The 26,556-nt window shown below is 48.6% G+C and overlaps 1 protein-coding gene and 1 long non-coding RNA gene across 14 annotated transcripts; one reads left to right on the top strand and one right to left on the bottom strand.

Annotated features, from left to right (window-relative positions):
• Positions 1-193: 193 nt before the first annotated feature.
• DNPEP (aspartyl aminopeptidase) lies at positions 194-25,788 on the bottom strand. 13 transcript variants are annotated; one of them, XM_054548592.1, is made up of 17 exons: positions 25,596-25,747; positions 19,359-19,496; positions 14,419-14,465; positions 12,901-12,994; positions 12,723-12,811; positions 12,495-12,608; positions 12,113-12,238; positions 11,795-11,925; positions 11,460-11,535; positions 11,253-11,360; positions 10,195-10,272; positions 8,953-9,036; positions 7,795-7,955; positions 7,349-7,388; positions 7,138-7,239; positions 858-1,025; positions 194-342 (listed from the first exon to the last, which is right to left on the bottom strand). In XM_054548592.1, the coding sequence occupies exons 4-17, from the start codon at positions 12,986-12,988 to the stop codon at positions 292-294; spliced, it is 1,416 nt and encodes a 471-aa protein (XP_054404567.1). In that variant the 5' UTR covers positions 12,989-12,994; positions 14,419-14,465; positions 19,359-19,496; positions 25,596-25,747; the 3' UTR covers positions 194-291.
• On the top strand, positions 13,861-21,691 carry LOC129058136 (uncharacterized). The gene is made up of 3 exons (XR_010136112.1): positions 13,861-14,765; positions 19,385-19,675; positions 21,382-21,691. It is a non-coding gene; the product is annotated as an uncharacterized LOC129058136 (long non-coding RNA).
• Positions 25,789-26,556: the final 768 nt, after the last annotated feature.

A 26,556-nucleotide genomic window follows, 5' to 3' on the forward strand; every position in this document is an offset into this window, starting at 1 on the left:
GAGAATCCAGCCCACCCTTCACCCACTTCAGGCATGGACTTGAGACAGACAAGAAATTTAAAACCAGATTTAAAACCATCAGCTCCCAGGAGTGTGGCCTCCTCCACCTGCTCCCCAACTGTTCCGGTTCCAAAGGTTCAAGCCAGGCTCAACTCCCACTCCTCTAGTCTCCAAATAAGCATAGCACGGAGAGTCTGAGTGAAAATCCACTTTAATAATCCAGCTTCAGCTCAGCTGAGAACTTCCCCTCTCAGGTGCAAAGGGATGGCAGAGAAGTCTTTCCAAGAGGGCTCAATCCACTAAGAGATTATGGCTTAGAGAAGGGAACAGCTCGAAGAAGCCCTATAACGGGAGGCAACATGGAATTTGGAATTAGTGAGTGACCAGATGGAGATGTCCTGCCACCCACCTCCCACCAACATATGTTCCAGCAAGAGAAGCACCGAGGTTTCATCTGTTCTTGACAGCCACCCCAGTCTTCTCAGCCCTGATCCCCTCTTCTCATCCCCTCATTTTCCATTTCTTTGGGTCAGGGCCCCTGAGCCTTGAGAAGAATAAGGACCCTTGTTTTATCTCTTTTTTCTCTTTTGTAGAGACATGGACTTGCCATGTTGCTCAGGCTGGTCTCAAACTCCTGGCCTCAAGCAATCCTCCCACCTCCCAAAGTGTTGGCATTTCACATGAGCCACCGTGGTTGGCCAGGACCCTTGTTTTCCTACATGGCCCCAGCATGACAACTGGGGCCCTGTTTACTCAGGCCAGTCACTTTGTGACGGCGATGTTGTCCCAGCAACCAATCCAGGCACTAGAGGGGAAGGAGCCCAGCTGCCATGGAGAGGGTCTGGGGTGGGTGTTACCTTGAAGAGGGTGAGGGTCTGGAGGACTCCTGTGGTGCAGGCCATCTCCCGGATAGAGTGCATGGCCAGTTGGGGGCTGCCTAAATCCAGCACCCGCAGCCCCAGCCGAGAAGCCAAGATAGGTCCAATGGTGGTTCCACAGGGGGTGTCATTCCGGACCATGAGATCCTAGGGAGAGCAGGAGACCCATGAGCAACATGCAGTGTGTGCATATCAAAGCCAAGGAGGACGCCATCTTAGAACTGCAGGGCGGGAAGGGGCCTGGGAGATGGTCCATTCAGAGCATAAAATCAAAGCAAATGCTAAATGGCAGACCCCAAAGGACAATATATTCTCAATTGGTCCCATTCTATCTGCATTGCCACCACCCTAGTTCCAATCCATTCTCCACACAGCAGGAAGGGGGATTTTTAAAAGTATCCATTCTTGTCACCTTCTTGCTTAATATCCACACTCACAGAAAAAAATCACTCAGTGGCATTAGTGTCTTTAAAAATATTGCTACTGACATTTTGAAATGATTTTCTTTATATTATGGTAAAATAATAAATAAGAAAATGAAAACATGATGCTAGATATCAAGGTTTTCAGTGTAAGAGAAAACAATTACAAAATCAAATAGGTAGTAACTATTTAACTAAATAAGAATAATTTTATGAATAAGAATTACAGTATTAACTCATGATTTTTATTTAAAAAATTTTATTTTATTTTATTTATTTATTTTGAGATGGAGTCTCCCTGCGATGCCCAGGCTGGAGTGCAGTGGCGCGATCTCACCTTGCTGCAACCTCTGCCTCCTGGGTTCAAGCGATTCTCCTGTCTCAGCCTCCCAAGTAGCTGGGATTACAGGCACGCACCACCACGTCCAGCTAATTATTGTATTTTCAGTAGAGACGGGATTTTGCCATATTGGCCAGGCTGTTCTCGAACTCCTGACCTCAAGTGATCCGCTACCTCTCAAAGTGCTGGGATTACAGGCCTGAGCTACCGCACCTGGTTTCATGATTTTTAAAATATATACTTTTTTCTTGCTATGTCCATGGAAATGGACCCAAAGCACTGTCCCCTCCCCCAAGAACAATGAACACTTGCAGTGCCAGACCATGGTCTTTAATACCACTGCTCACCAAAAACTACCAAGTCTGGGGGGCGAAATGAACAAGACATGCCTGCAATTTTTGTCGTGCCAAAAAGCAAGGAGACTTCCAAGAGTCAAAGGGCACAGGAGTTATGCTGAAGGGGCTCCCACTGGTCAAAGCCATGACAATTCACAAATCAAATATAATTATAGAGGACACTGAATAAATGAAATTCCATGATTCCATGATAGTCAGAAAGGGAAAAGCAGGCCAGGTGTGCTGGCTCACGCCTGTAATCCCAGCATTTTGGGAGGCCAAGGTGTGCAGATCACATGATTCCAGGAGTTCGAGACCAGCCTAGCCAACGTGGTGAAACTCTGTATCTATTAAAAATACAAGAAACAGCCGGGCATGGTGGTGCACGCCTGTAATCCCAGCTACTCAGGTGGCTGAGGCATGAGTCTCTCTTGAACCTGGGGGGAGGAGGTTGCAGTGAGCTGAGATCGCAACACTGCACTCCAGCCTGGGCAACAGAGCGAGACCCTGTCTTAAAAAAAAAAAAAAGAAAAAAGGAAAAGGAAAAATCGTTCTTTGTCACTATTTGAGATGACATTTCACCTTGAAAAGTGGATAACAGAAAGAATTAGCATTTATCCTGCTTTCCAATCAATAGGAATGATATTCCACGATAACCAAAGAACCCTCATTGATTGGAGGGAAGAAGTTCCACTTCACAGAAGAATGGAAGACTGAAAGAATTCAGGGGAAGTGGGCATTTTTCGGTAAATTCTAATGAAATTACTGATTTAGACAAGGATTACTGTAAGTGTTAAAACCATTAGGTATCTGGTTAATAGGGAACTCATCACTTGTATGGGTCACTGTCAGGTCAATAGGGGAAAAAACACCATATAATGAAAGGATAAGAGGCCATTCCTGGTCCAGTGGTCAATCTTTGCAAGGCTAAGGGTGGCCCACCCAGATATCATGTGTGTGATGCCATATGAATACACCAGCCATGTCTTCTAGCCCAAAATGTTTAACTTGAGGCTGGGCACGGTGGCTCACACCTGTAATCCCAGCACTTTGGGAGGCTGAGGTGGGCAGACCACTTGAGGTCAGGAGTTCAAGACCAGTCTGGCCAATATGGTGAAACCCTGTCTCTACTAAAAATACAAAAATTAGCTGGGCATCGTGGTGCACACTTGTAATCCCAGCTACTTTGGAGGCTGAGACAGAAGGATCACTTGAACCAGGGAGGCGGAGGTTGCAATGAGCCGAGATTACACCATTAGACTCCAGCCTGGGTGACAGAGTGAAACTCTCACTCTGTCAAAAAAAAAAAAAAAAAAAAAAAAAGTTGAACTTGAATCCATCAAGTTTTTAGAAATTCCAGTTGATAGGAAATATGGTGCTTACAGACAAACTAAATGACACCATGGGGCAGCAAGGAGACATATCCAGAAGTTTCTTGAATAAGCCAATGCTATTTAAAAAGGGGTGGGGGGAACTGTGCTACATTGGAAGACATTTAAGCAACATATCAGCCAAATATAACGCATTGTCCTGAGTTGGATACTAGGGTGGGCCAAATACCTGTAAAAAAATATTTTGAGGATAACTGGGGAAAACGGAAAGTGATCTGTGCATTAGATGAGGTACAAGTTTACTGAAACAACAATTTCCTGAAATGGGGTTGGGAATGGTGGATCACGCCTATAATCCCAGCACTTTGGGAGGCCAAGGTGGGAGGATTGCTTGAAGCCAGGAGTTCAAGACCAGCCTGGGCAACATAGCAAGAACCCCATTTTTACTAAAAATAGAAAATTAGCCAGCATGGTGGCATGCATCTGTAGTCCCAGTTACTTGGGAGGTTGAGGCAGGAAGATCTCCTGAGCTCAGGAGTTTGAGGGTGCAGTGAGCTATGATCATGCCACTGCACTCCAGCCTGGGAGACAAAGCAAGACCCTGTTTCTAATTTAAAAAAACATTAAAAAAAAAAACAAAAAACAAAACTCAAATAGAAAGGTGAAGATGACTGAGTGAAAAGAGGCCACAAAAATATATCCAATATAATATTTTAAAAAAGTGTATATGAAGTTTATTCATAGAAAAAAATCTGGAAGACTATACCAAATTTCTGCATATTAGTGTTTTATTTTCTCATCTCTATGTGTATTTTCTAATTTTCTAAAATACATGTGTCCTACTTCTGCTGTAAATTATTAAAGAAAAATCTCCCAATGTCTTCTCACTGCCTTAGAATAAAATTGAAATGCCCCTCCATGGCCTGGGTATTCCTGTATCGTCACTGAGCTGGGCCTCTCCCCTGACCCCCTCCTGCTCTCATCCGGGCTCTACCATCCTGCCTTTCTCTCCTCCTAAAAGACGAGCTCATTCCTGGCCCCCCTGGGGCCTTTCTACTTGTGCCCTCTGGCTGGGACCCTCCCATAGCTGCCTGTTTCTCAGTGGTTAGGTCTCAGCTCAAATATCACGTCCTCAGAGAAGGCTTCCTGGGGGCAGAACAATTCAGCTTTCCGAAAGGAAGAGTGAACACTGTGCAGCAGAAAGAGCCCTGGGCTGGGAGTCAGGATGCCGCGGTTCTACACCTGCTATGATTGTCACTGGACCACCCATGCCCGAGTCCCTGATACAGACAGGTAGATAGATAAATATAGAAATAGACAGTCATGCACTACATAGTGACATTTCAGTCAAGGATAGACTACATATGACAGCGGTCCCGTAAGATTATAATGGAGCTGAAAAATTCCTGTCGCCTAGTGACATCACAGCTGTTGTGATGTTGTGGCACAATGCATGACTCACTTGTTTGTGGCGATGCCGGTGTAAATAAATCTACTGCCAGTCGTATAAAAGCATAACACGTGCAATTATGTACAGTATGCAATACCTAAGAATAATAAATGACTATGTTATGTTTTATGTGTTTACTATATCATGCTTTTTATTGTTATTTATTTATTTTGAGATGGAGTTTCACTCTTGTCGCTCAGGCTGGAGTGCAATGGCGCCATCTTGGCTCACAGCAACCTCTGCCTCCTGGGTTCAAGCGATTCTCCTGTCTCAGCCTCCTGAGAAGCTGGGATTACAGGTGCCCACCACCACGCCCAGATAATTTTTGTATTTTCAGTAGAGACGGGGTTTCACCATGTTAGCCAGCTGGTTTTGAACTCCTGACCTCAAGTGATCCACCTGCCTCAGCCTCCCAAAGTGCTGGGATTACAGGCGTGAGCCACGACGCCCAGCCTACTGTTATTTTAGAATGTACTCCTACTTATTAAAAAAAAAAAAAGTTAACTGTAAAACAGCCTCAGGCAGGTCCTTTAGGAGCGCGTTGTTATCATAGTAGATAGCAGCTCCCTGCACGTCACTCTCCCTGAAGACCTTCCAGTGAGACAAGATGTGGAGGTGGAAGACAGGGACATTGATAATCCTGACCCTGTACAGGCCTAGGCTAATGTGTATGTTTGTGTCTTGGTTTTTAACCAAAAAGTTTACAAATTTTAAAAATAGCGAAAAATTTTAAAAATAGAAAAAAGCTTATGGAATAAGGATACAAGAAAGAAAATACTTTTGAATAGCTGTACTATGTGTTTGTGTTTTAAGCCAAGTGTTATTACAAAGGAGTCAAAAATTTTAAAAATGGAAGTTTATAAAGTAAAAAAGTTGGCCGGGCGCAGTGGCTTACGCCTGTAATCCCAACACTTTGGGAGGCCGAGGCGGGCGGATCACAAGGTCAGGAGTTTGAGACCAGCCTGACCAACATGGTGAAACCCTGTCTCTACTAAAAATACAAAAATTAGCCAGGCATGGTGGTGCGTGCCTGTAATCCCAGCTACTCAGGAGGCTGAGGCAGAATCGCTTGAACCCGGGAGGCAGAGGTTGCAGTGAGCCGAGATTGCGCCACTGCACTCTAGCCTGGGTGACAGAGTGAGACTCCAACTCAAAAATAAATAAATAAATAAAGTAAAAAAGTTATAGTAAACTAATTTATTGTTGAAGAAATACAATTTTCAAAATAAATGTAGTGTAGCCTAAGTGTCCAGCATTGATAAAGTCTGCAATCGTATAAAGTAATGTCCTAGGCCTTCACGTTAACTCACCACTCACCCAGGGCAACTTCAAGTGCCGTAAGCTCCATTCCTAAGTGCTCTATACAGGTGGACCATTTTAAATCTTTTATACCATATGCTTCCTGTACTTTTTCTTTCTTTTCTTTTTTTTTTTTTGATTTTTTTTTTTTGGAGACAGGGTCTCACTCTGTCGCCCAGGCTGGAGTGCAATGGCACGATCTCGGCTTACTGCAACCTCCACCTCCTGGGCTCAAGAGATCCTTCCCAAGTAGGGAAGGCCTCCCAAGTAGCTGGGACTACAGGCATGCACCACCACGCCTGGCTAATTTTTGTATTTTTTGGTAGGATGGGGTTTCACCACGTTGGCCAGGCTGGTTTTGAACTCCTGACCTCAAGTGATCTGCCTGTCTTGGCCTCCCAAAGTGCTGGGATTACAGGTGTGATCCAACACGCCTGGCCTTCTATACCTTTTCTATGTTTAGATACACTGACCATTTTGTTACAATTACCTACAGTTTTCAGCACAGTAAGAAGCCGTACAGGTTTGTAGCCTAGGAGCAATGGGCTACACCACACAACCTAGGTGTGCAGCAGGCTGTCCGTTTAGGTTTGTGTACGTATACTCCATGATGCTCACACAACGACAAAATTGCCTAATGATGCCATTTCCCAGAATGTATCCCTGTTGTTAAGCAATTCATGACAGTATATGTGTGTATATATGTGTATACACAATACTGTCATGTGTTATATACATATATGTATACAACATATATATGTACACACACACACACACTGAGGAGAAAGGACTAGATGGCTGATTTCTCAGGCAAGAGAGAAAATGAGTAGTTGGGGTTCCATACTCCCCAGCCCTGAACTTTTTCCCTGTGGAAGCCCCCAGCGTGTGTAGGAGACACAGGGGAAGTGGGGGTGCTGCAGGGAAAGATAGGCCTACCATGTGCCAGGAGCACACTGTACCTTCAGTCTTCATAGAAATCCAGCAAAGTAGGCATCACTATCACCCCTATTCTACAGATGTGGAAACTGAGACTCAGAAAGGTTAGGAGACTAGACACCTTCCCAGGCAGGGCCCACCCTCACCTGCAGGGGGACCTTGACTTTGTTGGCCACCTCTCGGATCAGGGCCTCTGACACTGCGTTTGAAGCATAGCGTTGCTTGCTGTTCACCTTAATCACGGGGCCCTGGGGAGAGTGTCAAGGTGAGGGAGAGGTAATGACAGGCCCAAAGGGAATGAGTTGGGGCCCAGAACAGCCAGACCTCCAAGTCCTAGGGAGAAATGGCACGTCTCACCTTGTGGAATAAGGGCCGGTGGTTCTCCTCATGCTTGTCCCTGTAAGAGACAGATAAGGGCCAGACATAGCAAACAGAAGCAGGCCTGTTGACACTCACCACTAATAGATCACTAATAGACATGGCAGACATCACTAATAGATCACCACTCTTTCCCACCTAGCCCAGTGGGACTTCAGAGTCATTCCACACACAGGGTTCCGGGCAGCCTCTAGCAATAGATGGAAACAAGTTTGTAGACAAAGGCTATTCCACACACCTGGGTTAGGCATTGCATGACTTTGACCAAGTTGGTCTCACAGTAGTGAAAAGGAAGTGCCCCTGAACCTCCCGGCAGAATGAAGAAGGGAGAAAGGAAGAGGCTGGGGCCAAGGCAGGTTATGCTCGGTCTCCAGCTATGGGTCTCCAGCTATGTGAAGACTGTGTGACTGGCACTAGAGACTCACAGGTAGTTGGGATGCACAGCATGGGCCATGTCTGCGCTGATCATGAAGGACTTGGGTATGGCTTCCTCGAAGGCCGTCGGGTGCTGGCACGAGGCTGAGATCCGCCGCAGCACCAGCTCTGTCAGCAGTGACTGTGCTCCCTGTGCACTCTCAGACCCCACCTGGCGACAGTAGAGTCCTGACTCTGGGAATCTGGGCTTAGGGGCCTGATCTTGGAAGCCAGTGAGAGGGGCCCACTGCCCAACTGGCCCAAAACCCCACTGAGTCACTGGGTGTTCTTAGCAACACCCCTAACCTGGGGTCATCACTGAACACCAGACAGTGGGCTGAGACCAAACTAACTCGCAGTCTTAACAGTACTGGTGGGTTTCCTGCACTGCTCCCCTTCCGCCTCTCGTGACCCTCACATCTGGGGCTCAACACAGGTGCCCCACCACACTGGTCAATTTTCTTTTATGTGTATGACAGAGACTGCTAACTGTCCATGATATCTTTTATAACAGAACACCCAAGTTGTAGCTAAGCACTTAACTACCCAGCTAGAGATGACATTTCCAGGCTCCCCTGCAGCTAAGTTCTGTGGAATGTAAGCAGTGATGAATGTCACTTCTGGATCATGCCCTTAAAGCCAGGGGGTGTCTACTGCCCCTTTGCCCCCTCTTCCCTTCCTACGAACTCAGTGTAGACATGATGGCCAGAGCTGGAGCAGCCACCCTGAATCCTGAAATGGAAGTCATGTGTTCAGGACAGCAGGGACCCTTCCTAAACTGCTAACTCTGACCTGGGTTGTTACATGAGAGAGCACTATCTGTTCAAGCTCTGTTATGCAGCTGAGACTGCAGCCTCACACACGCAGGCATCATGAGGACCTACTCTGTGCTGAGCCCTGCGGCTACGAGGATGGACTGGGTAGAGTCCCTGTCCTAAAGGAAGAAGCTCACCATGTGGCACAAAGAGAGATACAGGAGACATGGTCACCCTCGAATAAGCAGATCTATGTTGAGTCAGAGGAGACACCAAGTGCTAAGGAGGTACAGGCAGCATCTCCCCTGTCTTTGGGGCCCCCAGAAGAGCCCTGGCTCACGGTGGATGCCTGGCACAACAAGTTGGCTGTGAAAGACTCCGCAGAGGTGACCCTCCCCAGAACCCTCCACGTACCTCTTCGTTGTCATAGAGTGTGATCATGCGCACGTGAGGCTCCGTGGCCAGGGAGCCAGGGCCTGCGCAGGAATCTATCAAGGCCTGGTTCAGGGAAGGAAATGAGAGCATCATCTCCAACCTGCTTCTGCTGGAACTCAGCCCACCGGCACCTTGGGTGTGCATGCTCCCCCATCCACCAGCACCTTGGGTGTGCACATTCCCCTGTCTGCCTTCCATGGCCATGACTTTTATCAATTAGGGCACTGCCTGGCAGAGGGTGTGGTGGGGACCTTTTTTTTCTTGTTTTTTTTTTTTTGCCAAATAAATAGCTACATAGGTAGAAACCTTTAAGGTGTGGTGGGGACCTTTTTTTTTTTTTCTGTTTTTATTTTCTTTTTGGCCAAATCAATAGCTAGGTAGAAACCTTTTCAACTGGGACAGGAGACAACATCCTTTGGGTGTTCTTCTCTACCTTCCCATGCAAAAGGCAGTAGGAAGATGTGGAGGACAGAGAGGAAGAGCTGACAGTCCTGGAAAGCCAAAAGACTACACACATCACATAAACTGACTGGCCTCAGGGAAAAGACTAAGGTTCAAAGAGGTGACAGACTCCATCAAGATGACATGACTGGCTGGTTGCCTGCAGAAGCAGATGCAGGTCCCAGGTCCAGCTCTGGTCTCAATTACAGCCTGAAGCCTATCTCCAGCCACAGGATTACAGGGAAGGAAAGGCAGAAAAAGGCAGAGGGAGATCAAGGGCAAGAGAAGAGAAAGAAAGGGAACTGACTAGGGTGGAGAGAAGGTGGGGAATATCAAGGTGACTAGGAAGAGAGGCTACCTGACTGAGATCCCAAGAAACAGGGAGAAGGCTGGGGGCTTAAGCCTAGAGAGTGGAGTAGGAAGCAGAAGGAGGTGGATGACACTGCCTTGTGGATGATAAAGCCTTTCCCGGAGGCAGAGGTTGTTAACTTCAGGAAAAGCAGCAGGAGCAAGGCTAGGACAAGAGACCATGGTGCCCTAAACAACTTCTCAGCCTTCTTCTTGCCTCAACCCCGACAGTGCAAGGGCAGAGACCAAAGGTGGCGATGCTGAGGCTGCAGCATTTAGGGCCCCCTCCTGGTCCATCCAGCACCAGCAGACTGAGCGGGTAGACAATGGCCCTCTCTCACAACCTGGTGGGGCTTTAGGCAGCTCCCCTGACCCCAAACATACCACCTCTGCTGGTGGTTATGTGCTGCCTGGGGTGACCCGGCTCCTCACCTGCAGGGCACAGAAGCAGCTGTGCAGATTGTCCAGCCGAGGAGCAAAGATGAACTCATCATAGGCACCACCCAAGACCTAGAGACATAAGACAGTCAGCCCGACCTTCAACCCTCCACCCCCACTCACCTTTCTTTTGCTCCCAAGGGCCTCCTTGGTTTCTTGTGCAACCTCTCCCTGACCCTTGGCTTAGGGCACTATTTTGTTTTTTCTTTTTTTTGAGATGAAGTTTCGCTCTTGTTGCCCAGTCTGAAGTGCAATGGCTCGATCTTGGCTCACTGCAACTTCCGCCTCCCGGGTTCAAAGGATTCTCGTGCCTCAGTCTCCTGAGTAGCTGGGATTACAGGCGTGCACCATCAGGCCCAGCTAATTTTTGTATTTTTATTAGAGACAGGGTTTCACCATGGTGGTCAGGCTAGTCTCGAACTCCTCACCTCATGTGATTCCCCCCGCCTCAGCCTCCCAAAGTGCTGGGATTCCTTGCTAGGCAGGACCAAGCAGAGATTGGAGAAGGGGGCTGGGCTGGTGCTGAGGAACAAAAGGGTGGAGGCCAATAGCTCTTGACCTCTTCCTGTGGGTCAAGAAAAGGAAGGGCTGAATTGTCATCAAAAAGGCCAAAGAAGTAAACAGAGAAAACCAGCCAAAAAACAGAAACTTAGTAGGTGTTCAAGCAGGACACAGCATCCAAAGATTTAGCAATCTCTGACCATCAGCAACCGGGAGACAGAGAACAGATGGCCACATCCAGGCCTCTTTCCCTAAGCAGTTCAGTGTCAGTGTGGGTCAAAGCAGACAGGGCCCACCTGTAGAAGAAACTCCTGGGGAATCTGTAAAAAGGGCCAATTCCTAGATAGTCCTAGTGGGCAGGTCTCGGGTAGGGAACTTGTCTTTTTGAGAACCACCACCCTAGAAGCAGTGGGGGATGTGTCTACTGGGAAGAACGGGGATGAGAGTTACTGAGGGCTTGGTGGAAGTGATGGGTGCTTCAGCAGGACAGGCTAGGGGTAGCCAGGATCCTGGAGGCCCTCCACCCACAGGTTCCTACAGCCAGTCCTCACCGCAGGCTGGGTGTCTGCAAGGCAGAGCTCCATCTCCACTATGTCCTTGGGGCTCAGCCCCAGATGGGCACAGAGCAGGGACATGAGGACCGAATGGTGCCGCTCATCCTGCAGAGCAGAAAGACGCTGGGAAGAGTCCATTCCTCCTCTCCTCCCCACTTCTCAGGGGACTCTGCCGCCCTCCCCATGATCAGGGGACTCTCTTACCATGGCATTGAGAGGCCCTGGCTCAGGAGTCCCCTTCTCCAGCTCCTCCTGGATGGCTGTGGCAAGAATGGGAACTCTGTGGGGAGACGTGGGTTGTGGGGGGATTGCGAAGAGGGCACAGCTGAGTGCGGCATCCATAAGTTCAGGTGCCTCCTGATGGGCAACTGCCTCTGCCCTTCAATTCCCAGCCCACTCCCCAAATGGCGAGGCTGTGAGGACCCTTAGAAATTAACTGGGTCCCAAGAGTAAAATGTGACTGTTGCTACCATTAGGTAATAATCACCTGGTACCATTCTCTATCCCTCCCAGCCACCGCAGCCCCACCCCAGTCTCACAGATGCATCTCTGTGTTGGGCCCAAAGTTCTCGTTGATATTTCGCTGCAGATGGATGGCCAGGTGTGGGATGCGAAGAATGGGCCGCTCCACGTGCACCAGCCGCTGCTCCAGCCGACCTGAGGTAGGGCACTGCGGCCAGCCAGGCCAGGTCAGCCCAGGGTGCCTCCCACCCCAGTGGTCAGTCTTCACTTCACTCAGACTAAGCAGGGTGGTCCTCTGACCAGACTGCCCCCACCCCTCTTCCCCACGGGTACCCTGAGGAGTGTGGCAGTCAGTCTTCTGAGGAGGCTCCGCCATCCCCAACCTCGGTTCCCACCTTGACAATGACACGTCCAGCCAGAGTCAGGTCACGGTCAAACCAGGTGCTCCAGATCCCACCACCATAGGTCTCCACACCGACTTGCTGGAAGCCCACCTGGCTGCGGCGAGACCGACGTTTCACCTGAGTGTAAAGATGGAGAAGAAGTCAGAGAAGGCTTCATGACGAGATGTGGAGATGAGACTTTGGCTACTCATAAGTAACAGACAGCGAATATTAGTGTCACATGAAAGACTCAAGGTGTGGAGGAAGGGGCCAACAAGTTTACCTTCTCCCTTACTCCAGGGGACAGAGGCCCCAGTTTGTACCTCCTAGTTCTCTTTTGCCCTGTACTCCCTTTGACATCTCCTCCCACCCCAACACCGTCCGAGTTCCTCACCCTGAGGCAGGGGCTGTCCGTGTGGGCCCCGATGAGGCTGAAGCCATTGCCAGGAACGTACTGGCCCCCTACAGCAAAAGCTATGATGGTGGAGGAGTTCCTGGTCATGAAGTACTGAGGAGAAGGGGAGGAAAGACAGGGGTGTGAGTTGCATTACTCAGCTGGCACACAGGGCTTTGAGACCCAGCCTAGGGACCTGCCTTTCCACCCCCACCCCACCCCCAGTACCTTGCTCTCAGGCTTAATATTCCATTTCTCAGTCTCCTTGAGTTCACTGAAGCCAGCCTGGAGAAGGCGGTTGCGGCATTCAGCCACAGCTGTGGGAAAAGCACCCTCTCACGGCGATGGAAGCTGGTGAGGGGCACATCAGCCTCCACCCTCCTCCCTTGCCCTGGCCACCGCTTACCGTGGAAAGGAGAGGGACTCTGGTTCACGAACTTCAGGAGTTCCTTAGCCGCAGTCTGCACCGCCTCTTGGCGGGCCTTACCGTTCATGGCCACCTAGGGGAGGGGGCGCTTAGACTTTTACAAGGTCTGGGACCCCTGACCTTTCACCCAGGTTCCAAGGATTCTCCCATCCCCACCCCCAGAAGTAACCACTCTAAGGCACAGACCTCTGCTTCCGCCCGTCCCCACCGAGAGACCCAAACCCAGGGCTGAAACTCTCCGTTGAAAGCTTCAGCCCGCCGGCCCAGGATCATGAGCCAGGCCCGCCCCTTAATCCGAACTTTAGCCCGACTCCCTAAGTCCCACCCCCCTGTCCCTGCCCAGCTAGGAAATCCTGTTCTGCTCCCAAACTCCAGGATCCCAAGCGGGCCCCATACTCTGAGGCGGCCTGCATCACGTGCGCGTACCCAGCCCGGAGCCAAAGCCCTGTACCCCAAGGAGCACCCTGACTCCTCTCCACCCACCCAGTCTCTCGCAGGACTCCCCCTTCCAGTCCCGGGAAAGTCGTCAGGTCACCCTCTGCGGGGCTTTCGGTTTCGCTTTGGGTCAGGCGGCCTCACTGCAGCACCGCGCTAAGCTTGGGCCCGGGAGGGCGCCGGACCCGGTCTGGGATCGAAATTCAAGTGGGGCTGTCGGGAACCACCTACCTGCATGGCCCCGTGCGTGGGGCTGTGTCCGCTCATCTGGCCTCCGGGCTCGGCCCGCCCCCACCGCGCCGCCTGCCCCGCCCCTCACTAGCCCTGCAGGTCCCCGGCGTGCCCCTTCAGGCCGCGCCGCATTCGTAGGCCTTCATCAGGCTTCCCCGGCCGCCCCGCCCCTTGCCGGGATGCCCCGCCCACCTCTTCCCGCCCCTCGGCAGACCGCCCCGCCCACCTCGCTCAGCCCCGCCCCTCGGCGGCTTACCCTGTCCGCTCCGCCCCTCGCTGGGCCCCACCACCCGCCTTGCCCCCGCCCTTTCCCCGCCCCTAGGCCGCACCGCCCGCCCCGCCCCTCGCCAGGCAGCACCGCCCGCCCTGCCTCTCGCCGGGCTGCACCGCCCGCCCCGCCCCTCGTCAAGCTTCCTCGTCCGCCCCTCCTCTCGCCAGGCTGCAACGCCCTCCCCGCTTTGTCCCGCCCCTCACCAGGTTTCCCCCATCCGCTCCGGCCCTCGCTGTACCCCACCACTCGCCCTGCCCCCGCCCTTGCTCCGTCCCACCCTTCGTTATGCCTCCTTGCTCTCCCCGCCCCTTGTCAGGCCGTGCCGCCCACCCCGCCCGGCTCCTCGCCAGGCTGCGCCCCCGCCTCCGGCCCGCCCTCGTCTCCGCCCCTGCGGGTGCTGCTCGTTAGGCCCCGCCCCGCACCCCGTCACCCCCGCCGCGCGACCCGCAGCCGCCGCCAGGGCCCTCTGCTGCCGCGGAGGTGCTAGGACAGCCGCGGACGGCCCGCCTCCCCGTGCCCCGGGCCTCGAGGCCAATAAAAAGCTCGCCCCTCCAGCTCACCGGGTCCGACGGGTACGGTACAAAGTGCTGTCTCTCGCCACAGCCACCTTTGTGACAATAAAAGCAATAAGGCTAATGTCCATGGGGCGCTCACGGTGAGCTTTAGCTTTATGATAAAGGTTGGCCTGTTACCTCGTTTAATCTTCACAACTGCCCCATCAGCTAGGTACTCTTACTGTCCCCAGTTTATGCATGAACAAAGAAAGCTGAGATACGGAGACGAGTGATCCGTCGAGGTAATAAACGGCACAGGTGGGGTTTGAACTCCATCAGTTTGATTGCAGAGGCCTGGAACAACCCTACAGGCTTCTCTCAGATCTTTTCTGGACCTTTTTCTATGCGCTTTGGTAAGTGTTATGTTACACGGAAGGTCCACAAGGGACACAGAAGTTGACTTGCCCAAGATCACATAGCTGTTTGGGTGGATCTGGGATTTGACTCTGATATCTGTGACCTTTCCATTTGTTAAAACAACAGAAAAAAAAATTCCACATTATTGGCAGTTCCAGTATTCCCATGTCAGGAGTAGTGAGTAGCACGTTTAAACCCCATGCATCTTCCTAGCTGCAGGAACTGATCAGGACTCTTGGTGGCCTCTAGATCCAAAACAGGGCCCAGCTACCAGGGGTCCAATCAAAATTCCAGAGATCACAGGTTTATGGAGCAACCTGCCGTTTATATACCTGGGGTGGGGAGTGACAGGGTGGGATGGGGAGAGGCTGGAAAGGTCCTGCAGCCCTCACTTCAAACTAGTAGATATGGCAGGGGAGTTTTCAAGAATTCACCCACTAGGTGCTGGCTTGATTTCATGGCATTCCCTAACCGTTTGTTGAAATACCTTTACGGGCCTGGCGCAGTGGCTCACGCCTGTAATCCCAGCACTTTGGGAGGCCGAGGCGGGTAGATCACTTGAGGTCAGGAGTTCGTGACCAGTCTGGTCAACATGGTGAAACCCCGTCTCTACTAAAAATACAAAAATTAGCCGGGCGTAGTGGCACGTGCCTGTAATCCCAGCAGCTACTTGGGAGGCTGAGGCAAGAGAATCGCTTGGACCTGGCAGGCGGAGGTTGCAGTGAGCTGAGATCGTGCCACTGCACTCCAGCCTGGGTGACAGAGTGAGACTGTGTCCCTAAATAAATAAATAAATAAATAAATAAATACCATTATGTGTAAAGCTTAATGCTGAGCAGGACATGGAGAGAGCATTCTTGTCCTCCACCTCCTGGGGAGGGGACACATTCAAGGAGGACAGTGAAAGGGCCGAAACAAGGCTACAATGTATAAGGGAAGGAGACAACCTGAATAAGGAACCACCTTTAATGTTCTTTCTGATCACAGAAAAGAGTACATGCTTGAGTAAGAGATTCAAATATCACCAAAATGCATAACTTAGAAAGTGAGCCGGGAGCGATGGCTCACGCCTGTAATCCCAGCACTTCGGGAGGAAAACACAGAAGTGTTCCTATTCAAATCAGAAGTGAGACACTGATGAGCTATTACTGCTGCTAGACAATGTGGAGCTGTAGTCAGAGCCAGTACCACAAAACAAAATTAACAATTGTATATGTGGAAAAGTAAAATTGGTCATTATTTATAGATTATATGATTATCTAGAATCCCCAAGAAAATAAATGACCAAGCTATTATTAGAACTGATAGGAAGGGTAGCCTAATTTAAAAAACACTGACTTTCTTGTACAATAATCACCTAGAAAATATAAAAGTAAAAAGGTTCTTATTGACCATTTTTGGTTTGGGTAAAAAAGAAAAAATAGTAAAAAGGCTCTATTTACAAGAGCAAGAAATATTGTTAAATTTCTAGTCATGAACATGTGAGACACCTAATCTCACTTTAAATACGAAAATGCAAGTTAAAAATGAGATACCGGTTGGGCGTGGTGGCTCATGCCTGTAATCCCAGCACTTTGGGAGGCAAAGGTGGGTGGATCACGAGGTCAGGAGTTTGAGACTAGCCTGGCTAAAAATACAAAAAATTAGCTGGACGTGGTGGCGGGCACTTGTAATCCCAGCTACTCAGGAGACTGAGGCAAGAGAATTGCTTGAACCTGGGAGGCGGAGGTTGCAGTGAGCCGAGATCGTGCCATTGCACTCCAACCCAGGCAACAAGTGCGAGACTCCATCTCAAAAAAATAAATAAAAAATAAAAATGAGATACCTTTTCTTTTTATTTAGCAGATTAACAAAAATGGAAAAGATGGGTAATATCAAGTGTTGGAGAAGGCTTGGAGTAATGCAAGCATTTTCTGGAGGCTAAAGCAACTCCATCTGGGAAGCTAATCTGCCATGTTGACTTTTCAACAACCTGTTCCAGGAATGACTCTAAATTTTCTGCTTTACCTACTATTACCATAAATCCTGCGCTTAGGCAGATTTACATAGCATTCATGACTTTGCCTGAGGGGTCAACTTCAATTGTTCAACGCATTCTTTCCCTATGGTATGTAAGCCCTGGGTTTGCAGGGTAATCCACAATTTCATCTCTGAAACTATAGCCTCTATTCCTAAGTCCCTATGAAATGTTTCTTTCTGAGAGACTGGATATGTCAGCCTCTTTCTTCGGCTTTTCAGCTTCCCTGAACTTTGGGGGTATGTTTGCATAGACCTGCTCACCCCAGAAGACCTTTATACCCAAATTTCTGTGGTATAAATGTTCCCCATGGCCGATTTCAAGCTGTCGAGATGATGTCACTGAACGGAGTTGGGAAGAGCTGTGCGGAAGCATGCCATTATGTAGATTTCCACCATGCAGACACAATAGATAGAAATAACATCAACAGCATAGATTTAAGAAGGCAGTAAAATGTTTGGAAAAGTGATGGATTTTTGGTTTTTATTATCTGTAATATAATTTATTTAATTGTAAGTGTATATAATTTAGTTTTTTTAATGATTGCTGTTTAACAACAAGCTCACCAAATTCCTGGAAAATTGACAATCAGTTCTCATGAGCTTGTCCAAGTTGGCCCCAGCACACTACTCCAACCATACTGTACATCTTTGCTACTAAATGTGTGATCTGTTGACCAGCAACATCAATAACATCTGGGAGCTTTTTAGAAATGCAGAACCTCAGGGCTTACCCTAGAGTTATAGAATCAGCATCTGCATGTTAACAAGATTCCTAGATGATTTGAATGCTTGAGACACAGTATTTTAAAGTGCTGTGTAGCAGTTGATAAAAAAAAAAAAAAGGAGGTCAGTCTTTAGGAATTGTTACAGAAAAGAATTCCAAATATACTGCTGAGTGAAAAAAAAAAAAGCAATTTCTAGAATGTAAGGTGAGGGCATTTAGATAAAACTCACACAGTGAGCTAAATTTATATTTCTAGATGTTACATAAATACATATGTAAATGGATAGAAACAGCTTTGGAAGGATAATAGTCACCTCTGGATAAGGGAATGGTAATGAATTTGGAGTTCAGGTGGCAAAGTCATGGGATGACTAGGGATCAAGAAAGAAAAAGTTTCTGAGAATCATTCTTGCGCTTGGCCTTCTGAGAAAATCTTCCCCAGCAGATCTTAGCTGATGTTTACAATGCTACCATTATTCATTCATCTTTTTGGTTTAACACATATTAAAGTGCAAATACTTTGGCGCGAACATAGCAGTCAGTTACATACACTTCAGTGTGAGTTGATAAGATACATATGTCTTTTTTTTTTTTTTTTTGAGATGGAGGCTCGCTCTGTTGCCCAAGCTAGAGTGCAGTGGCACCATCTCAACTCACTGCAATCTCCGCCTCCTGGGTTCAAGTGATTCTCCTGCCTCAGCCTCCCATGTAGCTGGGTTTATAGGTGCCCGCCACCACACCCAGTTAATTTTTATTTTTTTGAGACGGGGTCTCACTCTGTTGCCCAGGCTGGAGTGCGGTGGCGCTATTTTGGCTTATTGCAACCTTCTTTTCCTGGGTTCCAGCGATTCTCCTGCCTCAGCCTCCTGAGTAGCTGGGATTACAAGCATGCATCACCATGCCTGGCTAATTTTTTGTATTTTTAGTAGAGACAGGGTTTCACCATGTTGGCCAGGCTGGTCTTGAACTCCTCACCTCAGGTGATCCACCCACCTTGGCCTCCCAAAGTGCTGGGATTACACGTGTGAACCACTGCGCCCAGCCTAGAACTACAAACTATTGATCCTACCTTTCCCTATTCCTCACTGCTGTCTTCATGTCTCTCCTACCTAGGATGAGCCATACATTCCACTGTTGTACTCACTCCCTTGCACACACCTTCAAGTGCCTGCTCTAGATTTTCGGACTTGCCTGGCAAAACCCCAACCATGACTGCAACCGGCTCCTCCCCTGCTCCAACCTGTATGGCTGGAGAAACATCCAAGCTGCGCTGCCCGGTCTCACTTTAAACCAGGGGTGTCCGGTCTTTTGGCTTCCCTGGGCCACATTGGAAGAACTAGAATAGTCTTGGGCCGCAAATAAAATACACGAACACTAACAATAACTGATGAGCTAAAAACATTTCAAAAAAATCTCATAATGTTTTAAGAAAGTTTACAAATATGCGTTGGGCTGCATTCAAAGCTGTCCTGGGCCGCATGTGGTCCATAGGCAGTGGGTTGGACAAGCTTGCTTTTTTTTTTTAGTTTTTTTGAGACAGAATCTCGCTCTGTTGCCCAGGCTGGAGTGCAGTGGCACGATCTCAGCTCACCGCAACCTCTGCCTCCCGGGCTCAAGCGATTTTCCTGCCTCAGCCTCTCAAGTAGCTGTGATTACAAGCATGAGCCACCATGCCAAGCTAATTTCTGTATTTTTAGTAGGGACAGGGTTTCACCATGTTGGCCAGGATGGTCTCGAACTCCTAACCTCAAGAGATCCATCTGCCTTGGCCTGCCAACATGCTGGGATTACAGGTGTGAGCCACCGCACCCAGCCAAACAAGCTCGCTTTAAACTCAACCACTAACCTAAGTGTGTTCTTTGTACTGCCCAGAGGTCCTATTGCATCTCCTGGACCGTTTGCTGCTTTGCTCTCCTGGAGGACAGTTTCATCCAGTGTTCTCCTCCATCCCCACTCTCAGCCGAGGACCATGGTTTTCATTTTACTGTGAAAATAGAAGCCTTCAAAAGAGAATTTCCGCAAGTTTTAAGCTGCCACGCCTAGGCTCCTACCAGGATCTGAGCTCCATATTCTGCTGTCCTCATTTCTGTGGGTGAACCAACTGTGCTCCTATCCAAGGCCACCCTCTCCACTCGTGCACAAGATTCCACCCCTCTTGCTTACGTAAGGGCACCATGTCAACTCTTCTTCCCTTTCTCCTGCATTATCAATCTCCACAGTTCTGGTGGGTCAAGCTGATTAGCATATACATGTGCTATAATTTCTCCCAAGAAAAAATAATCCTCCCTTAATCCCCAGTCTCCCTCCAGCGGTGGCCTCATTTTCCTTCTCCTCTTTATGTAAATCTCCTCTTTTAAAAAGAGCTATCTAATCTTATGTTTTCCCGATTCCTCTTCTCCCATTCTCTTGTAAACCCTCTAGAATGAGGTTTTACAGCTATCATTCCACCACAACTTTTCTTGTCAAGGTCAAAAACAACCTCCACAATGCTGAACCCAATGGTCGATTTTCAGTCCTCACTGTCCTTGACCCATGGGTCCCATTTGACATAGCCGCTTGCTCTCCTGGGGACACTCTCTTCACTTGGCCTCCCAGACACTTACTACCCTCACCACCACTCCTTTGGGTCTCTTCTGGCTCCTCCTCATCTCCCATCTTTAATGTTATTATTATTTATTATATTCATGTTTTTAAAATAGAGATGAGGTCTCACTATGTTGGCTAGGCTGGTCTCCAATTCTGATCTCAAGCGATACTCTTACCTGGGGCTCCCAAATTGCTGGGATTGCAGGCATGAGCCACCGTGCCTGGCCTCATCTCCCATCTTTAAATGGAAGGCCTCAGGGCTCAGTGCTTAGAAATCTCTCTACCCTCACTCCCTTGCTAATCTCCAATCTCATGACTTTAAATAGTATCCATACCCTGACAATTGTCAAATTTACATATCCCTAGCCCAGATATCTCTTCTGAACTATATGTATTCTCATATATCCAATTGTTTTTGCACAGTCTCCATATGTGTGCCTAATAGGAATCTCCAGTGTAGTATGTCTTAATCTGAACTCCTTGTTCCCCAAACCTATTCCATCCACATTCTTCCCGTCTCAGTGTTGTGCTGAACCCCTGTCCACTCCAATAAGGAAGGCCCCAGGTTCAAGAGGCCAAAGAAGAGACCCAGAGCCAGCAAACAAGACAAGGTTTTTTTTTTTTTTTTTGAGAGGGAGTCTCTGTTGCCCAGGCTGGAGTGCAGTGGTGCGATTTCGGTTCACTGCAACCTCCACCTCCTGTGTTCAAGTGATTCTCCTGCCTCAGCCTCCTGAGGATTACAGACATGCACCACCACGCCCAGCTAATTTTTGTATTTTTAGTAGAGACGGGGTTTCACTATGTTGGCCAGGCTGGTCTCGAACTCCTGACCTCAAGCAATCTGCCCTTCTCGGCCTCCCAAAGTGCTGGGATCACAGGCGTGAGCCACTGGGCCCGGCCGACATGAGGTCTATTGAGGAGAACTTACATACGAGATGGTCCAGTGGTGGCGAGCTGGACAGTAGAACCGCTGTCACCTGCAGAAAGCACGCATTTTCACTCAACACCTGCTCCCTAACAACCTCCACCTGGCAACCTTCATTTAACCCAAAACAAAGCTCCTCAATCCCCTGTATGGCCCTTGTTCCACAGGATGGGAAGGGGGCTCAAAGGTTCCTCATAGATGAGGATCTCTAGGTTGGCCACTCCAGGATTTCTTAGCTCAAAACTGCAAACACACATCAAGTATATCTGCCATTCCGGGTCATTCTCAGGGTGTGCTTTGGTTATTGCTGTCAGGTGCATCTACCATACATTCAGTAAATGACAACTTTGTCCTCCAGTTTCAGGTCATAACTCTTGGTGTTAGCCTTGGTGCATCTCTTTCTCTTGCACCCCATGTCAGATCCATCAGCAAACCCTGCCTCCCGAGCTCCTTCACAAAGCCTTCCCTAGCATCTCCAGAGGGAAGTGCTCAGGGAGGCCAATCCTCCCCTCCTAGCGCCAGTATCATCTCCTGTCTTAGGATCCACAGGAAGAAGTCTCTGTCAACTGGAAGTAACCTGCTGGCCTGTGACGTGTAATCAGTTTTACTTTGCTGCTGCAACCCTCGGTGCCTGGCAGGTAGTGGATATACAATAAACACTACTGAATTAAAGAAATTTTGAAAAATAATTGTTCTTGGTGAAAAAGGGCCTTCATGGGATAATACTCAGCAATAAAAAGGAACAAGTGGTTGCTAAATGCAACACTGTGGATGGATCTCAGGTGCCTTATGCTGAGTGAAAAAAATGACAAAATTATAGAGATGGAGAACAGATTAGTGGTTGCTCAGGGCTAGGGAGGATTTGGGGAGGGATGTGTATGACTATGAAGGAGTAGCTCAGGAATATCTTGATGGTGATGGGTAGTTCTATGCCTTAATTATAATGGTGGTTATGACTCTAACCATGATAAAGTTAGGGTTGCCAAATGAAATACAGAATGCCCAGTTTAATTTGAATTTAAGATAAACAAGGGCCGGTCATGGTGGCTCACGCCTCTAATCCCAGCACTTTGGGAGGCCAAGGCAGGCGGATCACTTGAGGTCAGGGGTTCGAGACCATCCTGACCAACATGGTGAAACCCCATCTCTACTAAAAATACAAAAATTAGCCGGGCATGGTAGCGGGCACTTGTAATCCCAGCTACTCGGGAGGTTGAGGCAGGAGAATCGCAGGAACTTGGGAGGTGGAGGTTGAAGTGAGCTGAGATTGTACCACTACACTCTAGCCTGGGCAACAGAGCGAGACTCCATCTCAAAAAAAAAAAAAAAAAAAAGATAAGAAATAATCTTTTCAGTATAAGTATGTCCCAAATATTGCATGGGATATGCTTATACTGAAAACAAAATTTAACTGAGTTTCCTGTATTTTCATTTGCGAAATCTGGCAAACCTAGAAAAAAATGGCATCAAACCCTATGCACACACATTTTACCTATGTCACCTTCCTGAGTGTAATACCGTGCTGTGTTTATCTAAGATGTAACCATCTGGGGAAACTGAGTGGAGGGCACACAGACCTCCGTGTACAATTTCTGCAACCTCTTGGGAAGGTAAAATTATTTCCAAATAAAAAGGTTTTCAGAATGGCCCTCAAAGGGAAACCAACTGCTCCTGTTAGTGACGAAAACAAAGAGGTATAGGAAAGTGCTTGTTACCTTGCAAGTTTTATGGAACACTGTAAAACTGGCACTTCACGAAGGTCTTAAGATGTATGCCCCTTGAATGTCAGTGCTCTTGTATAGTTAGTGACACCGGGATCCACACACATGGCTCACATCCTGGCTCCTGCATTTATTAGCTGTGGGTCGTATTTGCCGTGTTGTGCCAGAGCCAGCCCCCTCCCCTCCCACCCCCGTCTCTTTCCTGTTCCACGTTCAGAGACATCAGGCAGGAAGCTTGAGACAGGCCTGCAAGTATTTACACTACTGAGATTGGCAAACACTACAAATCAGGGCATTTTTTTTTTCTTCCAGAGAGCTAGTTGGTTTTTTGTTTTGTTTTGTTTTGTTTTTTGAGACAGAGTTTCGCTCTGTTGCCCAGGCTGGAGTATAGTGGCGTGATCTTGGCTCACTGCAACTTCTGCCCCCTGGGTTCAAGTGATTCTCGTGCCTCAGCCTTCCAAGTAGCCTCCACATGATCAAGAATGTGGGTGGAATAAATTTGGGGAACAAGGAGTTCAGATTAAGACATACACTGGAGATTCCTATTAGGCCCACACGGACACTGTGCAAAAACAATTGGATATGTGAGACTATATACAGTTCAGAAGAGATATCTGGGCTGAGGATATGTAAATTTGACAATTGTCGGGATACAGATGCTATTTAAAGTCACGAGATTGGAGATTAGCAAGGGTTACAGGCATGTGCCACCATGCCTGGCTAATTTTTGTATTTTTAATAGAGACAAGGTTTTGCAATGTTGGCCAGGCTGGTCTTAAACTCCTGACCTCAAGTGATTCACCTGCCTCGGCCTCCCAAAGTGCTGGGATTACAGGCTTGAGCCACTGTGCCTGGATGCTTTTCTTTTTTTTAATTTTTAATTTTAGATGGAGTTTCACTATGTTGCCCACGCTGGTGGCAAACACCTGGGCTCAAGCAGTCCTCCCATCTTGGCCTCCCAAAGTGTTAGGGTTACAGTTGTGAGCCATCACACCTGGCCCAGAGAGCTAGCTGTTAAACATCTACCATCACACCACAGACTTAGAGCCTTAGCTTCCTTATCTGTAAACAGGAGGAAGACAGTCATAACCTCATAATGTTATGAGGAGTAAATGGGATAATGCATGTAGGGTGCTCATCACTGAGTTCTTCAAATAGTTAAGTGGGCAGTACTTGTAAGCTAGTATTATCTCTTATTTTAAACTGTGAGCAACTTAAGGATCTCTGTGCTACTCATCTTGATATCTTTAGTGCCTGGCCTGACATGTAGTAGGTTCTCAATGAATGTTTACTAAATTAGTGAATAAATGGCAAATAATAGTAACTTGGGGCCGGGCGCAGTGGCTCACGCCTGTAATATCAGCACTCTGGGAGGCCAAGGCAGGTGGATCACCTGAGGTCAGGGGTTCGAGGCCAGTCTGGCCAACATGGTGAAACCCTATCTCTACTAAAAATACAAAAATGAGCTGGGTGTGGTGGTACATGCCTGTAATCCTAGCTACTTGGGAGGATGAGGCAGGAGAATCGCTTGAACCCAGGAGGTGGAGGTTGCGGTGAGCCGAGATCCCACCACTGCACTCCAGCCTGGGTGACAGAGACTCCATCTCAAAAAAAAAAAAAAAAAAAAAAAAAAAAGTAACTAGGGGTAATATGCCTCTAGAAAACCTGGACTTTTTCAGAAGACTTTTAGGACACACTTCTTAATCTTTAAACATGAGGGTTTTTAGGCCCTGTGGCAGGATGCCAGGGGGGCCTGGGGTGCACTCCTACCACCCAAGGGTAATATCTGCCCTTGCAGGCCCGGCTCTGAGCCCCCAAGGAATGCAGCTTCTGACGCACCCCCTCCAGGTGGCAGGCACAGGCCCTCGCCTTCCTCCGGGAGCCAAGATGGGGCATTTCTGGCTCTCAACCTGACTAGAGGTCATTTAATCCTCGCGGATTTGTCTTGTTTATTTTAGTGAACAGGGCTGTTTACTTTCAGTTCGTATTTCTAGGGATGCTTACTCATTTTGCTTCCCGTTTATTTACTCTTTGCAAGCACTTGAGTTTGAATAAATATGTCTATAAAGTTCCAGGGACTGGGTGATTCTGTGTCTGCTATTTTAATGGCCTTTAAACAGTGTCTGCTCAGGTAGGCATTTTATAGATGGGTTGAAAAGATAGGAAATTCTGTTCTCAGTGGCCTCTGACTCCTTTCCAAGCTGACAGCTGGCCACCAGCAGCTTATGAATCATGGCTTCTCATCAGTAATAAAAATATCAAAGGCCAACACCCATCTCAAACAGAAACCGACCCACCCTGGTCCACCAGGCATGGGGCTTGGAAACTGGCAGGTGTTTAAACTCTAAGGCAGTGTTTAGGGTGCGAATCCCCCGGAGTGCTATTTAAAATGCAGATTCATGAGCCCCGTACCTGAAACTCCTGATATGGAAGATTTGGGCTGAGGCCCAGGGATCTCCACTTTTAACAGGTGCTGCAAGTAATTTTGCCATCTTTAGATCACCCTGAGAAACACTAATCTAAATTATCAAAAAACACTTGTGCCGATGGGTGGGCTGCCCTTGAACTCAGTTGTTGGGCAACGTGGAGAGAATAGGGCACCAGACAGGGTTGTTTGGAAAGATTAAATCCTCCAAAGTTGGCCAAGATGATGAGTATTATTCTGTTAAGCCACTTGCTCGAGGTCTAGTTTGTTAGCAGACTGAGAGCAGGGGACCGTATCTCATTCTTCTCTTTATCCCCATAATGCCTAAGCCAGTGCATAGCTCACGGAAGGCCGGCGCCCAAGAACATGTGTCTGCACTGGCTGGGACACTCCCGCTGACCACAGAACTAGACAGGCCCCGGTTACCTTGTGGTAGGCATTGAGCCAGCTGTTGGGGACGAACATGGTGGAGAGGCTCCGAGCCATGGTGACCTGCTCGCCTCCTCCCAAGGCCGGAGACTGGGTCTGAGTGAACAGGGCTGAACCGGGTGCCTTTGTTGCCGGATCCTCCCCCTGCCTTGGGCCCCAACTTCCAGGGCTCTCCGTCATTCCTAGAGCCCATTATGACATCACCAGTGCAATTTGAAGCAGTAACATCCTCAGGGCACCCCAAGCCACAGGCTGCCGTATGGTGGCCAACGTCTAAATGTTGACACCTGACCTGGGGGCGGGGTGTCTTGTATTCTGGGAGGCTAAGGATAGAGACTTTCTTCTTTCCTTGAAGAACTCCTCCCTCATTCTCTATTTTGGCCCCTTTGTTTGCTTCCTGCCAGCCAATGCTCTAATTATTTCACTTATCCGTGTTTACTTTTTTATTATCTGTCTCTCCCATCAGAATGTGAGCTCCAGGAGGACACAGCCCTCCCTGTTTCCTTGTTCCCTGCTGTGTCCCAGTATCAAGTACAGTGTCTGATGTAGTAAGTGCTCAATAAAGACTTCTGGGGCATGAAGACATGAATGCGAGGCTTCACTGGCTCCGGTCATCCATTCATTTATTCACTCGAAATGCATGCTTGGTGCATCTGTTGTGGGCCAGGCTCTTGTCCACCTGAATAACTCCCATTTCTGCCCTGAGGAGCTGCCAGCCTGGTGGCGGGTTGCTGGAGACACATCCTTTGTGTAATGCACTCTGACAGGGGCTATCTCTGAGCTCTAACAGAGATGGGGTTGCTTGGAGGAGCGCGCTGTGGCAATGACAGGCTCTTAAACCAGAGAAATGGTATCTCGTCTAGCAGGATTTCCCCCACCTGATTCAGGGAGCCCCATCTGCCCCGAGGCCTCTGCCTGTGCTGACAACCACTGCTGCTTGTTTCTGCTAATATTGCAG

The sequence above is a fragment of the Pongo abelii genome, chromosome 11 (genome assembly GCF_028885655.2).
Source record: "Pongo abelii isolate AG06213 chromosome 11, NHGRI_mPonAbe1-v2.0_pri, whole genome shotgun sequence".
Lineage (NCBI taxonomy): Eukaryota > Metazoa > Chordata > Mammalia > Primates > Hominidae > Pongo > Pongo abelii.

What these genes read in the sequence shown, in the direction of transcription:
- DNPEP (XM_024242906.2), bottom strand. Translation starts at nt 25,778, where the DNA reads ATGACGGAGAGCCCTGGAAGTTGGGGCCCAAGGCAGGGGGAGGATCCG. An exon ending in ATATTAAGCCTGAGAGCAAG is followed by an intron (nt 12,609 to 12,722) that starts GTACTGGGGGTG and finishes CCTTCTCCTCAG; the next exon opens with TACTTCATGACCAGGAACTC. An exon ending in AGACCCTCACCCTCTTCAAG is followed by an intron (nt 343 to 857) that starts GTAACACCCACC and finishes CTCCCGTTATAG; the next exon opens with GGCTTCTTCGAGCTGTTCCC.